Raw genomic sequence first — 16,713 nt, forward strand, 5'->3', positions numbered from 1 at the left:
AAACAAAGAGCTATAAATGACTGAGGACTACAGAAGGTGACTCCTTTGCAGTACTTTGGACATAACTGAGCTTACTCCCTTTCTCAAGATGAAAAGATTTGCTGACTGACTGATGCAGGAAGGGGGAGTGATGTGGATGACTGCAGCAGAAAGGGGGAGAAGTTTAAAAGATTAGTTTGAAAGATCCAGAGCTACACACACGCAAAAGTGCTCAGGCTGCAAGAAAACAGCTCTTCCTGAGATAAGCTGTCAGTGGCAGCTTGTTTGATGGGGAAGGACAGGGAAAAACATACATACAGGAACATGGTAAAAGGGCTACTTGTTAGTGGAGTTATCTCCAACCTGAACTTCCCCTGTTTCAGTTTGAACCCATCACCCCTTGCCCTGTTGCTACAGTCCCTGAAGAAGAGTCCCTCTCCGGCATCCTTGTAGCCCCCTTCAGACACTGGAAGCTGCTCTGAGGTCTTCATGCAGCTTCTCTTCTCCAGGCTGAACAGCCCCAGTGTTCTCAGCCTATCTTCATATGACAGGTTCTCCAACTCCTGATGATCTCTGTGGCTTCCTCTGGATTTGCTCCAACAGCTCCATGTCCTTATGTTGCTATATCTTGCAGAACTCGCAGTTTTCTCCTGCTGATAAAACTACTGCTCCTACTTTATAAAAGCATCAAAGCAAACCTGTTATAACTACACTAACACAAAGCACAAACATCCTTTACATTTAAGTGTTTAAATGGCACTGACCCAACCTAACTTACTGTTTCTCTCTAACAAACTCTAAAATGTGTATGAAATTGTGGTCCTCACTTGCTGTCCTTTACTCCAGCTCCATGAATTTAATGCCTTGGAACTTGCTTCAGTCCCGTCACCCATCAATCATTCTACTCCCTCCTCCACTCACTGCAATACATCAATGTCTTTCCAGTACAAAAGTGCTGAAGCCAAAAGCAGTGCTGAAGGAACAGAGCAGCTGAAAACGACAAGAGGGGATTATCCAACTGCTCACTTGGACTTCCCTTAAATTGACTTCCCTGAAATCGGAAAGTCAGAGTATTCATTGGCAGCATGGAATTCCTCAATATTGTTTCCATTAGAGTGATGTCTTGATGGAAATGAGACATATACTGCCCCAGTATCTGTGATAGTTGTGTGCCTCCAACCCTCAGCAGCTCCTGGGCAATAAGGTGAAATTAGCAACTCAAAGATTCAGTGTCATTGTGTCAGACAGGGTAGCAACACATCTCTGCTAAAGGACAGCCCTGAAGTCAAAAACTTAAACTGGAGCAAAAAGTGACAGGGAAAACACACGGAAGAAACATCTCTAGAGTGCTATTCAGCACAAAGGGCATCAGGTTTTCCATCAAAAGCTGCATATTGCCAAGTGCTGGAAGCTCAGAGTGCTCTGGGAAAGGATTGTGATAACTTGCTCTGTCCTCACTCTCCCTTCCAGCAGCCTCTGCATCAGACAGAGCACTGGCCTAAAATCACCTCTGGGCTGACCTTGCACAGACATCTATATTAAATCTCACTAGAGAACCCTCAGGGACTGGCAATACAGCGGTAGGTACTGTGAAGAAAACAACCCAATGGGCTTTTTCTTTCACTTTTCACTGCCATACTTTATCTCTTCATTTAATGCATCTAGTTTAATTGCCATTAAGAAAAGTGTGTTTTTTCAGGACCATCTCTGTCCAAAAAGTCTTCTCTCTGTATGAATTATATATAGAACAATGGCATCTGTCCTGGGTTCAGCAGTAGCAGTCATTTTCTCAGTCTAAGTAGCTGGTGCAGTGCTGCAGTTTTGACTTTCAGCCTGGGAATAGTGCTGATAACACCAATGCTTTCAGTTGCTGCTCAGGAATGTTTAGTCCGACCAAGGACTTTGTGAGTCTCATGCTCTGCCAGAGAGGAGGGGAAGCCGAGAGGAAACAGAGACAGGACACCTGACCCAAACTAACCAAAGAGGTATTCCATACCACAGCACGTCATGCCCACTATGTAAACTGGGGGGAGTTACTCAGAAGGGATAGATCACTGCTCGGTCGGGCTGGGTATCGGTCGGCAGGTGGTGAGCGGTTGTATTCTCTTCCCTTGTTATTTCTCTTATCATTATTATTGGTGGTAGCAGCAGTGGTTTGTGTTATACCTTAGTTACTGGACTGCTCTTATCTCAACCCATGGGAGTTACATTCTTTTGATTCTCCTACCCATCCCTCCAGAAACAGGGAGGAGGAGGGGGGAGTGAGCGAGTGAGCTGCGTGGCTGACTGGGCTTAAACCACGATAGGCGTCCTATTGCATTTAAGTAAAACATCAGGATTTTCCTTTTAATGCAAACCCAGTTTCTCAAATCAATTTGCTTGTTGTCTTCAAGACAGCAAGATAGCCTCTTCTCTTGCTGTCTTTCATGCTCCCTGCATCCCATCTCTCTTATTAAAGGAATATTTAACTCTTTCCAATTAGCTCTTCATCTATCAATTTACTTCTTTTTATTACAGAATTCACACATCCACAGAAGGTAACATTAACCTGTAGTATAAGAAAACCAATGTCTCCTCAATCAAGCACACTGTCTGCGAATCTTCATATATGGCCTGTTCAGCCCAAGATTTTCTTCTGGTCTACACAGCAACACTTCTTCTATCCAACCAGTTGGAAAGTTACTTGGTAGCATTCTGTGAACTTTCACAGAATCCCAGACTGATTTGGGTTGGAAGGGACCTTAAAGCTCATCCAGTTCCAACCCCTGCCACAGGCAGGGACACCTTCCACTAGAGCAGCTTGCTCCAAGCCCCTGTGTCCAACCTGGCCTTGAACACTGCCAGGGATGGGGCAGCCACAGCTTCTCTGGACAACCTGTGCCAGTCAATTTCTTATGGTGCTTGTTCCAATATTTTACTATGGACAGAATAATGCCTGGACCAGAGTTCACAAAATCCAGAGTTTAAAAAATAATTCATGGGAAGACCACTGATTATTGAAAAAACATTAACTCTGTTCAGAGCTGAAGTGATAAGAATGTGAATGTCTCACAGGATAAAGCAAACAACTTCTCATCACTGCAACTATAATAAGAAAAGATCAAGTTTAATGTTCAGAAATGCCCATTCCCAGCAGCACAGATCATAACATTATGGATGCCTCCCCCTTTCATTAAGGACAGGGTCTTGTGTAGCTACATCTCACTTTCACCATAAAGTGATGCCAACACCTCTACTCCACCTTCATTACAGCATGTTTTCTCATTTAATAAACTCTCATCAGCTTAAATGAAGGGTTGTTATTAGTTAACAGCCACCCTATAATACTCTAGAAAGATATCAATGCTTGCTGGTGCATTAAGAGATAAGGGGCTGAGGTCAAGCATGAGTCAATGTAAATAAAGCAGGATTAGGTACTTACAGTTGAACGCAACAGACTGCCTCAGATAATGGAAATTATAGGGTGAAAAGAATGAGATGAAGTTATTGATAAGTGTAGTGAGGGAAAAATGATAAGATGCTCCCAAAGGAAAGATGTTCCACATTCTGATTTCTTTAAACTCAGCCAAGCAAGTTTACTATTATAAATATACCAGAAAATAGAATATAAAAAGAGAAGGATACAGAAAAGAGGTGAGAAATCTTCTAACAATATGGAGCATTCATGCTTCTCATATAAAGAACTTCAAAGTCATCCACCAAACTTAATCACTAAAGCTTTACAATGTTTCCTGAAGGCAGATAAATACTACTAATAAATCCTTGCATCTGAGTAAAGGTACAGTATTAGGTTGAGATGAGATATTAGAAGTTCTTCACTGTGAGGGTGGTGAGGCGCTGGCACAGGGTGCCCAGAGCTGTGGCTGCCCCATCCCCAGCAGTGTTCAAGGCCAGGTTGGACACAGGGGTTTGGAGCAAGCTGCTCTAATGGCAAGGGCTTGGAACTGAGGGAGCTTTAAGGTCCCTTCCAACCCAAACCTTCCTATCATTCTATGATTTCCATGTTTACATGTGAAACACCTGAACGTATCCTAGGCATACAACAACTTCAAACCAAATCTGGCTTCCTTCTCACCCGTACCTCAACCACACAGCTAAAGAAATAACAGGGTCTGCCAACCATTAAAAACTAATACAAGAGAGTTCCTTTAAGGATAAGCACTTACACACCTCAGTGGGTAACCTGAAATGAGATACAACCCTCGAGATGTCAGCTTCTCAACTCTGTTTCCTAAAAAGCTTCCTTGTAATCAATGAGATCAATGATGATGAGACTCAGTGTTAGCTGGGGAAAGACTTCAAGGCATGAAGTATTGGGAAAATATTACTGGTTTTGTAACTCAGAAGCAAACTTCAAGCAGGGCCAAAATTTAAACGTAATAAAAGCATTTCTACTGATTCTCAAACCAACAAAAGTCTTATTTCCACTTATGGCATTAATTCCAATATATGAAACTGTTTCAGACCAGTACCTGAATCCCAGTTCTGCCATGAGAAATGCAAGAACAAAATGAAAGGCTGATTTTATTGATTTTCATTGTTCCAGCTGAAAGGCTGACAGTAAATAAAATGCACACTGAGAACTGTGTTCCCAGTTTTCTTTATTTCAGTATTCCACACTACTCATAGTCTAGGAAGGCTGCTCACTACACAGTACTTGTAACTGAAAGGGTCTCCTTGTAGGATACAGAGGAAAGCCACAGGTAGCAGCTACATCCAAGTAACAAAAATTAACACTCTTAATGATGCCCAAGGCTACAAATATCCAGTGTTTCCTGAGAAGACATTATAATCAAAAGGAGCATGACCAATAGGTCAAAGGAGGTGATCCTTCCCCTCTACTCTGCTCTTGTGAGACCCCACTTGCAGCACTGTGTGCAGTTCTGGTGTCCTCAACATAAAAAGGACATGGAGCTGTTGGAGCAAGTCCACAGGAGGCCACGAGGATGATCAGGGGCTGGAGCAGCTCCCATACAAAGACAGGCTGAGAACATTGGGGCTGTTGAGCCTGGAGAAGAGAAGCTGCGTGGAGACCTCAGAGCAGCTTCCAGTGTCTGAAGGGGGCTACAAGGATGCTGGGGAGGGACTCTTCATCAGGGACTGTAGCAATAGGACACGGGGTGATGGGTTCAAGCTGAAACAGGGGAAGTTCAAGTTAGGTCTAAGGAAGAAGCTCTTCCCCATGAGGCTGGCAAGTATTCTGTGTAAAATACACATGCAGACAATGGATCTGCATTTGATGTGTTCCTGATACAAAAGTCAGGTTTCACAATGAAGCGATGCTCTTCAAAATCTCAACCCAACAAGAGATCTTACCACAGGGAGATGGGTCTTATAGAGATGCTCTGACGGAGCTGATTAAAAACCCATTGAATGCATCATAAGGATACCAGCGTGAGCTCAATGTGCTTTAATGAAGCTGCATTTACCTGCACAGGACCAATCTCCTTTGGACCAAGGTGTCCCTTGGCTGTACTCTGCACAAAGTGCATTTAATTCAACGCAACAACAGTAACAGCCGTTGGCTCCGCTCTAGAATGTGAGCAAACCGGCAACACCACAGGTCTGCTCTGAGAAAAACGTGGTGGTGCTATTCACTTCAAGAAGCAGAGCAGGAGACGTTGATTAATTCTTTCCCTGACATAAGGAAACCAAACTTTAAGTCCTTAACATCGAAAAGGAAAGAGAAGTAGGTGGTGGAGTGTTCCCTGGCCTACTTCTTGAGAACCAAGGTACTGTCACTTCAGCTTTGTATTCCCTGGAACAAAGACAGGCAGGCTAAAGGAGAAGGATGTGCTCTTGAGTAAAACATACATACGAATCAGTTCCTAGCTCTTAACACAAAGTGTGAAGTTAAGTCTAGTCCAAGGGCTCCATACTTCCTTCTCTCCACCTTCATTCTTCCTTCTTGTCATCCTCCTAACAAAAGAAGTTTCAACTGGAAACAGCAGTTATCCTCACTCCTATCTCCCATGGATCCATTTTTGCAGTTTCATGGTGCTTTGTTACCAGACACAATCCCACACCAAAGCAACTGTACTCCTGCTCTAATAAATCAAGGTCAGAGTAAAGCGTTTCATGGTCTATTGGAATACGAAGACTTGCTAAAACTCTATATACTTTGCCAAGCTAGACACGTTACAGCCAGTAAATACAAAGAAAGCCTAAGCAATTTTCATTTAATCATATTATGATATAACTTTTAATTACTTGATTTAACAATGTTTCTTCCTTCAACTTTTTTCAGCATCTCATCTCTTTGATGATTTAAACAAATGGAAAATACTAATTTCTCCCTATGGGCACCTCATGGGTCAAAAGCAGAGTCAGAACAATTAGCTCAACACCACAGCCCTCTCTGATACTTGAGTTCATTAAGTAACTGCCAGGCAGAGAGCACAGTGCCCTTCAACACACAGACCAATGTTGGGGGAGACCAGCCAAAAATGGCTTCCTCCAAGCAAGAAACCTTCAGTCCTTGCCCACTGCTGCTCAGCCTGCCATGTGCCCTCTGCTTCGAGTTCTGGCTTGGCTGTAGTGTTGCATAGCACACCTAAAATATCTCTTCCAGAAAAACTTAGAATCCTACCTTCCAGCAACTGAGCTCATCCTTCAGACCAAGTGCAAGCTACACCTTCAAGCCCAACATGCCTTTGCCACCAGCCCTGCTGCTCTACCCTTTGAACACTGCCCATTGCCTTTTCTTAGGAAACTCCAAGCCAGAATTCCCCTCTCAGCACCTGATCACAGAAAAATTTAGGTTCAAAATGACACTTAAGCTCATCCAGTCCAACCGTTCCCAGCACTGCCAAGGCCACCACTAACCCATGGCACTGAGGCCTCGTCTCCACGCTGTGTGAACACTTGCAGGGACGGTGACTGCAGCCCTGCCCTGGGCAGCCTGTGCCAATGCCTGAGCACCCTTTGGGGAAGGAATTGTTCCTCAGTTCCATCTAAACCTGCCCTGGTGCAGCTTGAGGCCGGTTCCTCTTGTCCCATCCCTTGTTCCTTGGGAGCAGAGCCCAGCCCCTCCTGGATCCATCCTCCTGTCAGGCAGTTGTAGAGGGTAAGAAAGTCTCTCTCCCCTATGCCCCCTTTTTATGTTAAAGGGAAAATACACGTCCATGTATACTCAATTGCCACATGAAAGCGAACTTCACTTTTAGGAATTCAGTGTGTAAAAAACAAGATTCTTGACTTAAAAAAGTAAAGACTCGTAATGTAAAAAAAGTATATACAGAAACTGAAATATCTTTGATCTGAAATAAGAGTTCTATCTGTTCCAGATCTTCCTAATTTCTCCAAAGCTTCACCATTCAAAGGAGGTTGTAACTAAGGTTTCTTTTAACACAATCTGTGTAGGAAGCAATAACAGAACAGGTAACCTGCTCCGACCAGCTCTGCTCACCAGAGTGTGCATTATCAAGATGCTGAATGAACACAGAACATGAATATGTGGTATCTAAAGCTCATCTGTGGATACAGATTTGGGAACAAAAAAGCTGCCACTTCAAATTTTTACCTTCCAACAAATAGAAGCTGTCACAAACTACCTCTGATTGTGTTCATCCTACTGGGAAAAGCTGCCATTCTTTTATTAACAATTCTTGCCAGCATTACTCAGTCACTGCACATTAGAACCAGCAGCTGGAGAGTTTGGAGTGCTAATGAAACCTGTAACAAAACCATCTTCAGTCGTCTTCTGCAAACAATAAGGGAATTAAAATTTCAATTTAAATGCAGAGGTTTGAAATATGCTTCAGTGGCAAAATTACTTCAATTAATGGGAGTGGAATACAAAGGACAGGCTGCAGAAGCAGGATGCAGCAAGCCGAAATGATGCCATTAGAGCACTTGCATCAACCTAATGCCAAGGTCTCATTTGGACTGTACGTATCACACGGCTACAGGCAGCGGTATTAATCAGTGCTTCAATTTCAGCGGGAGGGATACGCGCTCCTTGTCACATCACTTTGGGCTTTTTATAAGCTATGAGCATCTGTTTACCTGGAGGAATGAAACAAAAGGACAGAGATCTATATACACTCTGCTGCCCTGACAGCATGGTAATGATTCTACGTAATATGAATATCAGATGGAAGGAGGAAGAAATTATGCTGCAGGCAGTGAGTGATTACAACATCACTGTCTTGCAGAGGTAGCTTTAAAGGGAGATGGCAAAAGCAACTGAGCCTGCAGTCATATTTGCCTGTGACAAAGCTCCAAATGCAGGCAGGTTACTGTGTCTTTATTTGAAGTAGACTTGTCTCCAAATGAGAACTGCAAGTGTCAAGGAGCAGCTGAAATAGCACCTTCCATTTTCACTTCAGGTCTCTCTGCATTTCTTGATATATTAAAAAAGCCCAAACAAACTCACAGCTGCCTTTTACATTATTATCACTGGATTTCCTACAAAAGATACTTTATTCTGGAAAACAAAACCACACAAACAAGAAACAAAGCACACAGAAGTCTTTACCTCAGTGAGGTCTAATATTGGCTCTAAAGGTGGCCTTGAGCAACCTTATTGACACCTTACAAGTATAGGCGTAAAAAAACCTGCACACACAATACATTGCAAGCCAGTAATGTCAAATACACATCCTGCAAAACATTTCTAAAGCATATAAATAAGTCCTAAGTATTTATCGCACTTCTCATCAGGGACTGTAGTGATAGGACAAGGGGTGATGGGTTTATACTGAAACAGGGGAGATTTAGGTTGGATATAAGGAAGAAGTTCTTCCCCGTGAGAGTGCTGAGGTGCTAGCACAGGGAAGTGGTAAACGCTCCATCCCTGGCAGTGTTCAAGGCCAGGCTGGACACAGGGGCTTGGAGCAACCTGCTCCAGTGGAAGGTGTCCCTGCCCATGGCAGGGGATGGAACTGGATGAGCTTTAAGGTCCCTTCCAACACAAACCAGGCTATGATTCTATAAAGTACTGCTATTTTTTTTCTTACACTTCCTATCTTATATTCCAGAAAGGAAATTAATCATTCTCTGGAGTTTTCTTCTGAAAATGATAGATAGAATCATGGAATCCAAGGTTGGAAGGGACCTCAAGGATCATCTAGTCCAACCTTTCTAGGCAAAGCCTGACTTAGAATAGATGTCCCAGCACCCTCTCCAGCTGAATCTTAACAGTGTCCAACATAGGGGAAACCAACAATTCCATGGGGAGATTATTCCAATAATTACTATTCCAGTAAAGAACTTCTTTGCATTAAAAATACAACAGCAAAGCCAAACCGAGCAGACAGGCAAGTCCATCAGTAAAAGAAAGCACCAACACTTCAGCTGATACTGATATTCAGTCTGAATACTGTAGAGTTCCCCCTGCACTGACCACTCTTTATTTAGCTCTTGTAACTGAAAACACCAGCCAAACACCACATTCCAATTCCCTTTATCAGAAACCTGAGGAAAGGTTTGGCCAAACCTGACTGCTCTCTTCCACATGCTGCTTCAAGTCACTGCACTGCTGATCTGCTTTCAGGAAGTCCAGTGGGTTTTATATATAGGATACATTTTATACAGTAGCTTTACAATTCCACTCTACACAACAGAAATGGATATATTACCCATGGAAGATATAAGACAAGAGTTCATTTAAAAGGGCAGAGAGACTCCGAGGAGAGTAAGACTCAAGAGGATTCCTGCAAGATGGTTTTAAGAAGGAAGAAAGGGAAAATTGTGACCAGATTACAGGAAGACAACTGCACCACATGTGGCATGGAAAGAGAACATGAGCAACAGAAACCAACACGAAGGTGAGAGTGAAATCAGACAAGAGGGTGTGAAAGCAACACCACAAATCCAGATAGGGTTACACATGCCAGAGAATGGGATGAGGAGACTGACATCAAACTATTGAAAAGGTTTCAGAGGGAACAAGCTGTAGAAAATCACATTTAAGGTAAAATCAGCTAAAATGGAAAAAAAGGAAATAAAGTTCAAGTCTGGGTTCTATGAATATGGGGTGATACAACTAAGATTTCCAACTCTTTTCCCTGTTCAACAATAACTTATTCAAAGGAACAGCTCAGAAAGAAAAGGACAGTAAAGCTGAAACACACAGTAACAAAATAAGGCAATGAAAAGGTTTCCTTGAAGGCATTCTTTGGCAAACACACGAGGAATATGAGCAGACATACTTTTGCCTTCAGTTTTGAATCACAGAAGCAGAAAGAATCCTATTGTTGTGGGTAAAGAACTAGATGGCAACAGAAATAATCAGGACACAAACAGGTAAAGGCAGCTCTGAAAAACAAGAGCCAAGCAAAGAGGATGGGAGACTATCACTCAAGATCCAGTTCAGACAGATCAGAACAAAACCAAATGGAAACTCCAGTCCAAGAAAGCGGCAAGTGACAGAAGAGGAAACTAAGCAGGAAAACAGGAAACAGCAGCACAGGCAGATCTGTCTGCAGACAACCATATGGCTGACCAATGTGTTCCCAACACGAGGTACCACATCTCACCAGCATGTCTGTGGCATTGAGGTAGTGCTTGCTGGCCATGCATTGCTCCAGCTTCTGAGGTACTTGCTTGATGTTCTCAATCTCATCCAGCAAGTTCAGGACATGTTTGTGCTCAATGCCTTCAATCCACAGCTTGCGCAGCTCATCCCGCTTGCAGTGCAGCAGCATCTTACATGACAGCAGGTTCTCCTTCACCTACAAGCAACATGTCAAAACTTTAATGAGATCTGGCCCTGTAACAGGCAGCTTCTAACATAGATCAGCCCTTCCCCTCATTTACTTCATTAGGAATTCCAAAGAGAACACAAAACTATAACCAAATCCTTAAGATTTCTGGTCACTCCCTTAGCTGAAGGAAAGGACAGAGTACTAATAAACCAAACTGCTTTCACAGTAAATGCTTTTGAGTACATTTTCTACCTGTAGTGGAAATTTAACTTCTGTGTAACATGAGCACACACAGGATCCTATTAACCATGACCAGCAGCTTATTTACACATGTTCCAAAAATCAATTCAGTATTTTGGCATACAACATGAATGCAATTTTCAGTGAAGGCAAATAAGCCACTACTAAGTTGTTTGCTGTAAACATTTTCCATCTGTCTATTAAATCTCCTGGCACATCTCCCCCTTTCTTCAAGTTTGGTGTCCATTTCTTGAAACATGACAATCTAAGAGTACAACCACCTTCCCAGTAACTCAAGCAATGCCTTTTTTTTTTTGTGAGAGAGATGGTTTTATCAGAATAAATTGCAGCTAAGATAAAACTTAATTCAGCATTTCCATTATTTATCAACGCAATCACATCAGGGGGCTGGAGCAGCTCTGCTCTGGAGCCAGGCTGAGAGAGTTGGGCTCGTTCAGCCTGGACAAGAGAAGGCTCCTGAAGGGGAGACCTTAGGGCAGCTCCAGTGCCTAAAGGGGCTGCAGGAAATCTGGAGAGGGGCTTGGGACAAGGGCCTGTAGGGACAGGACAAGGGGAATGGCTTTAACCTGCCAGAGGGGAGACTGAGATGAGCTCTTAGGCAGAAGCTCTTCCCTGTGAGGGTGCTGAGGCGCTGGCACAGGGTGCCCAGAGAAGCTGTGGCTGCCCCATCCCTGGCAGTGTTCAAGGCCAGGTTGGACACAGGGGCTTGGAGCAAGCTGCTCTAGTGGAAGGTGTCCCTGCCCATGACACAGGGGGTTGGAACTGGATAACCTTTAAGGTCCCTTCCAACCCAAGGGCTGATCACATCGTCTTACCATTCAGTTTGGTTTATGACCCTCATGCCACCTTGTAAGTGGCAAAGTCTCCACTATTCCACCCCATTCCAGAAACCATCAGGAGTTTTTACTCTCCATTCTTCCTGCTCAAAAACCACATCCCGCATTCCCAGCTTTTAGGTTCTCCCAATATCCCATGGTAAGGTCAATGTAACGTAGCTTTTCTTGCATCACGCATATCAATACTACACATTAAAATGTGGCAGCAAGTAGCAGCCCAGCTTCACACATCGCTTTCACACTACTCTTGTTTTTGTGCTAAGTTCTGAATACTTGGGGTCCAACCTTCCCTGCAGGCTGAGCTCTCACTGAATTACAGATGAAGAGACACTCAGAAGCAGGTCTTGTAATTTACTTTTAAATAATGAGCCTCCAAAGCACTCCAAAAATCCTGTTTCAACACATTCTCCCTTGTTCACCTCAAGGTAGTTTACAAGGATACATGTGAAATACATAAATGGACCAAAATGCAGACAAGCAGTAAACAGCATCAACTACATAAACCAGCCTCCATCCAGAGCCTGAAGAGACTAAGATATCCATACAGTAATATTGCCCTCTGTCCTTCTAAAAGGAGTAACAGGAAAAAACCCAGCTAGCGTAGAAAACCAAATGTAAGAGGGTCATAACTTGCTGTAAAGGCAAACTAAAAAGCACAGAGTTCGTTTCAGACTTACTCCCTGCTCAATACCTTAACCAAAAGTGTGTCACTGACCCAGCACACCATCATCAGTGGGCTGCCGTTACGGGGAGCCAAAGTAGGTCAGCAAAGCAATAAAAGGGCTAGAAGGAATCTCACAAGACATTCCTACTCCTGTCCTTGCAAGAATGATCATCAACTATAGCTACATTTGGGAGCAGGGGAAGGAATGAACAGCAAGTCTTTAAGAAAGAGCTTCCCCTTGGTAGGGCAAATTGATTCTACTTTGTAATTCAGTTTTACAGGGGTAACACCTCTAAAGCTAGATTCAAAACTAAGCCTTTCCCATCAGGAATTCATACAAGAATTGACTACAAAAGGTAGATACACAGAGGGATCTGGACTATCACTGCCCCAATTCCTAACACAAGTAAACACCGGTGCCATCATCCACCTTCCACAGGAGAGGAACATCAAAAGCAAGTCTGATAGTGTAAAACAGATAGATGACAAATCAGATCTGGGACCTCCCATGAGATTAGGTCAAAACTACTTCAATACATATTGACCAAAACTAATAAGAAAACTTAAATATCAAAAGGTCCTTCACCTTTGCAGTCACTCTTGTAGGTAGGACCAAAAGGTCACAGCCCTCTGTGTTTGCTTTGACCCTTGCAAAGCTTAGTACCCTGTGTGAAAATAGGCCATTGGCTATGGCTTATTTCAAATCTAGTGCAATTGATCTCTGCTTTCAAAGAGCTGAGCTTTGTACATAAATCCTACAGTGAACTCTTACCCTTGGCAAGCATTAGGATGGTCTCATTTGCTTCGAAAAGGCTAAATGAATTTTCAAAGGCAGAGGGGTCAGTACATAGCCTCAGAAGGGTAAAAGCCTACTGCCCCTTCTGAAAGGTTTTAAGATGAGAACTCCAAAGTGTAAGGAAAAGAAAAACAAAGAGAACTGGTGCCTCATTTGCAAAGTTTAGGTATAGCAAAATACACAGGGAATAGAAAATGGGACAGGAGACCAAAGAACTAATCTACTATTGCAAGGGAAGAGCAGATCCAACCAGTCCACAACAAAGATTGCCAGAGTTATTTACTGGCACACTACTGAAGTGTGAGCACTCAAAATGCAGAGATACAGGGGCACAGAGCTCATGAACATTCACACAACAGAACTGAGCTTAGAAATAGCACTCAAATTCAGATTCTCAGAGGAAAAGCAAGCTGATGAATCACCCTGGCTAGTCAGGAGATGGTTGGAGGCCAACACAGCAAAACACAAACAACTTAGATGGAAAGGTGTTAGCTTAGCAGCCCTTAGACTGCAAAAACCTGACAGCAACAACCTGACAGCAACATGCCCAGACAAGAAGTGAAGAGGGCACACTGCAAAGCTTGGAGTTTCACATCCACCTCTCTGTTCGCTTTTTAATAGCTTCTGTTCTTAAACACAAGAGAGATCCTCATGGAGGGGATACAGGTAGCAACACACAGCCAGGGACGCCTGTATTGGGACTGGATGGTCTGCTCTTAGCCAAGCCGGAGTTACCCACTAACTCTGATCAGGCCTAGATCAGGACTAGTGGGTAACAAAGCTTCCTCAGTTCAACTTTCAGTTCAGTTCAGAATTAGGATGAGCAGCTGGAGAAGCAGAGAGATAAATTCAAGTTGAAAATGGGATTATACAACATTACACTATCATAACAGGACTGTACACAGAAGAAGAAAAGGCTCAGGGGGACCTTATCACTCTATGCAACTGTCTGACAGGAGGATGGAGCCAGGAAGGGGCTGGGCTCTGTTCCCAAGGAACAAGGGACAGGACAAGAGGAAACAGCCTCAAGCTACACCAGGGGAGGTTTAGATGAAGATGAGGAACAATTCGTTCCCCAAAGGGTGCTCAGGCATTGGAACAGGCTGCCCAAGGCAGTACTGGAATCACAGTCCCTGCAAGCGTTCACACACTGCATAGAGGAGGCCCTCGGTGGCCTTAGCAGTGCTGGAGCAACAGCTGGACTCAATCTTAAAGGTCTTTTCCAACCCAATTAATTCTATGATCCTAAGGAGAGAAGCTGCCCAGATTTATACCCAGAACATACCCCATGCAGCCAACACAAACACAGAACCAGGCGCAAAGTGTTCACCTGCTTGATCTTGTTGCGCGAGTTGGTGATGCGCTCAGTGATGCTCTGGTAGGTGCGGATGGCGGTGGTGAGCTCCGTGTAGTGCTGTACAATGAGCTCATCCAGATCCCGGTCACACTTCTCATATGCTTCTTCCAGGCGCCCTTTCTCAGTCTCACGGTCCTCAACATCATCACTGGTAGATAAAGTCCTGCAGACAAAGAAAGACGACAAAAATAGGGGTATTTTGAAGTTACGTATGAGGACATGAAGCCTTTGCTTAAAGAATTCATTACTATCACAAACCTTAAGCCACTCTTAAGTCTGTACACTTCAAGAGAAGCTTACTTCTGGGAAAACTTGCATGTGTGGTGTTAGTAGAGAACAACATACTTCAAGAACATAAAACCCCCATAAATATTATGTTTCATTATTGCCAAGTTTTCAGATACTTCAGAGCTTCTTTGCTACACCACGGGGTTTAAGCAAAATAAGTGTTCAAGGCCAGGTTGGACAGCACTTGGAGCAACCTGCTCTAGTGGAAGGTGTCCCTGCCCATGGCAGGGGGTTGGAACTGGATGAGTTTTAAGGTCTCTTCCAACCCAACTCACTATGATATCATACATACAGAGAGAAACGCATCTAAAGCCTACCCATGCTCTCCGATAGACAATCTGTTTTCAAACACAGGTACAGCAAACTAATGTCATGGGCCCTTATCCACCCCCTCATCTATTTTAACCTCTGAGTAACACCAGATATTTTTAATCTTAATCTGAAGCAAGATGTTTAATTTCTTTTACATATACACATACAGAACAATGAAGCTTGAGGTTCCAACAAAACTGTTGAAAATGTAATGAAACTGGCACAGAAGACAAAAGCGGTCACTCCAAGTTTCTACTCAAGAATCAATGTGATATTCATTTTCACTCTCTTCCCCTCCCTCAGCCCCTTCTCGTAAGACCCATCCTGCCCTCAGATCCTGAAGCCCACACCTGGAAACCATGGTGCTACCAGAAAGACCTGGGAGACAGCAACAGCCAATATCTCCTACAGTAGGTTGCACTCTGAGGTCTTCAAAAGACAACTTCAAAAGACATCTGGAGCAGCTACTTGTTCAAAGTATAATGCCATTATAAAAACAACCTGTAGAGCATGAAAACAAGCAGACTGTTATTTCATTTAAGTCACAGAAGTTTAGGCCTCTGAACTGAGGCATCATCTTAAGATGGTACGAATCCTGTACTGCAAGAGCATCAAAATAGTAAAAGACTACAACAGCCATTATTTCCAAACAAAAAGACTAAGGAAAAAAAATACCCCGTGAGGAATAATAGAGAACTTGTAGAGTTCTTCCCACATTTCTTAAGCTGTTTGTGTAGAGAAGGTCAAATAATTGGAAGGAGCCAAACCCACATTGCTGAACACTGTGGCAGCTCTCTGCTACTTTCAATGAGTTTAGTCAAACTAAACCCAGTATCTCCGTCTGTCAAGAAAGAAAGAAAACATCAACTCTCCTTGCAGTAACAAGCACTTGTCCTCTACAGCAGCAGTTAGAACACAAGAACTGCTTGCACACCACTGAGAAGTAACAACAGAGAGGAAGTCGTTTCCTTATGGTTTATTTAAGAGGATCTTAAACAAGCAGGACACAAGAAGGGTAGTTGATGGATTTACTCTGAACTCTTCAGTGCCATTAGGAAAGTAGCAGAGACTCACGTGCAAAAGCTCTTCTCAAAGACTTCACTCAGGAAATGCTCCCTCTCACTGTCGAGACATGCCCCAAACCTCCAGCTGACTCCTTCCCCTCCAAGCAAAGCAACAAGCTGTACCACCTACTCAAGGACTCCACCTCTAAAATGAAAGCAAAAGCCATTTCACAGGGATCACAATCCAAGAAAGAGCAGCAAAGGAAACCCAAGTGAGCAAGCAAATCTGTACTCCCATATGGAACACGGCATGAGGGGAGGACAGGAACACACACACTTGTTCAACTACAAGGACAGAGGAATTACAGCCAAAATCTGTCCTACAACACCCTACAAGAAGACAATGTACCCAAGTGATGGATTTTGGTTTATGCTGGTTTAACGCTTGTTGTCACTTTCAGATGGCAGTGGCAGAAGGCCATAACAGATACCACATGGAAATGAGGAGAAGCAATCCTCTTCCTTTGTCATGCCTCAGACTATCGACGTGGGTGCCTCACACCCTCC

General features: G+C 43.5%; 1 protein-coding gene across 2 annotated transcripts in view; it reads right to left on the minus strand.

Moving 5' to 3' along the window:
- EXOC4 (exocyst complex component 4) overlaps positions 1 to 16,713 on the minus strand; it is a 397,246-nt gene that overhangs the window by 360,673 nt on the left and 19,860 nt on the right. For both annotated transcript variants that reach the window (XM_080623156.1, XM_080623157.1), the window contains exons 2-3: positions 14,516 to 14,705; positions 10,461 to 10,655 (exon numbers count right to left, since the gene is read on the minus strand). In XM_080623156.1, coding sequence (XP_080479282.1) covers positions 10,461 to 10,655; positions 14,516 to 14,705 — 385 coding nt within the window. The remainder of the gene's footprint in view (positions 1 to 10,460; positions 10,656 to 14,515; positions 14,706 to 16,713) is intronic.

The sequence above is a fragment of the Psittacula echo genome, assembly GCF_963264785.1.
Source record: "Psittacula echo genome assembly, chromosome: 1".
Taxonomy (NCBI): Eukaryota; Metazoa; Chordata; class Aves; order Psittaciformes; family Psittacidae; genus Psittacula; species Psittacula echo.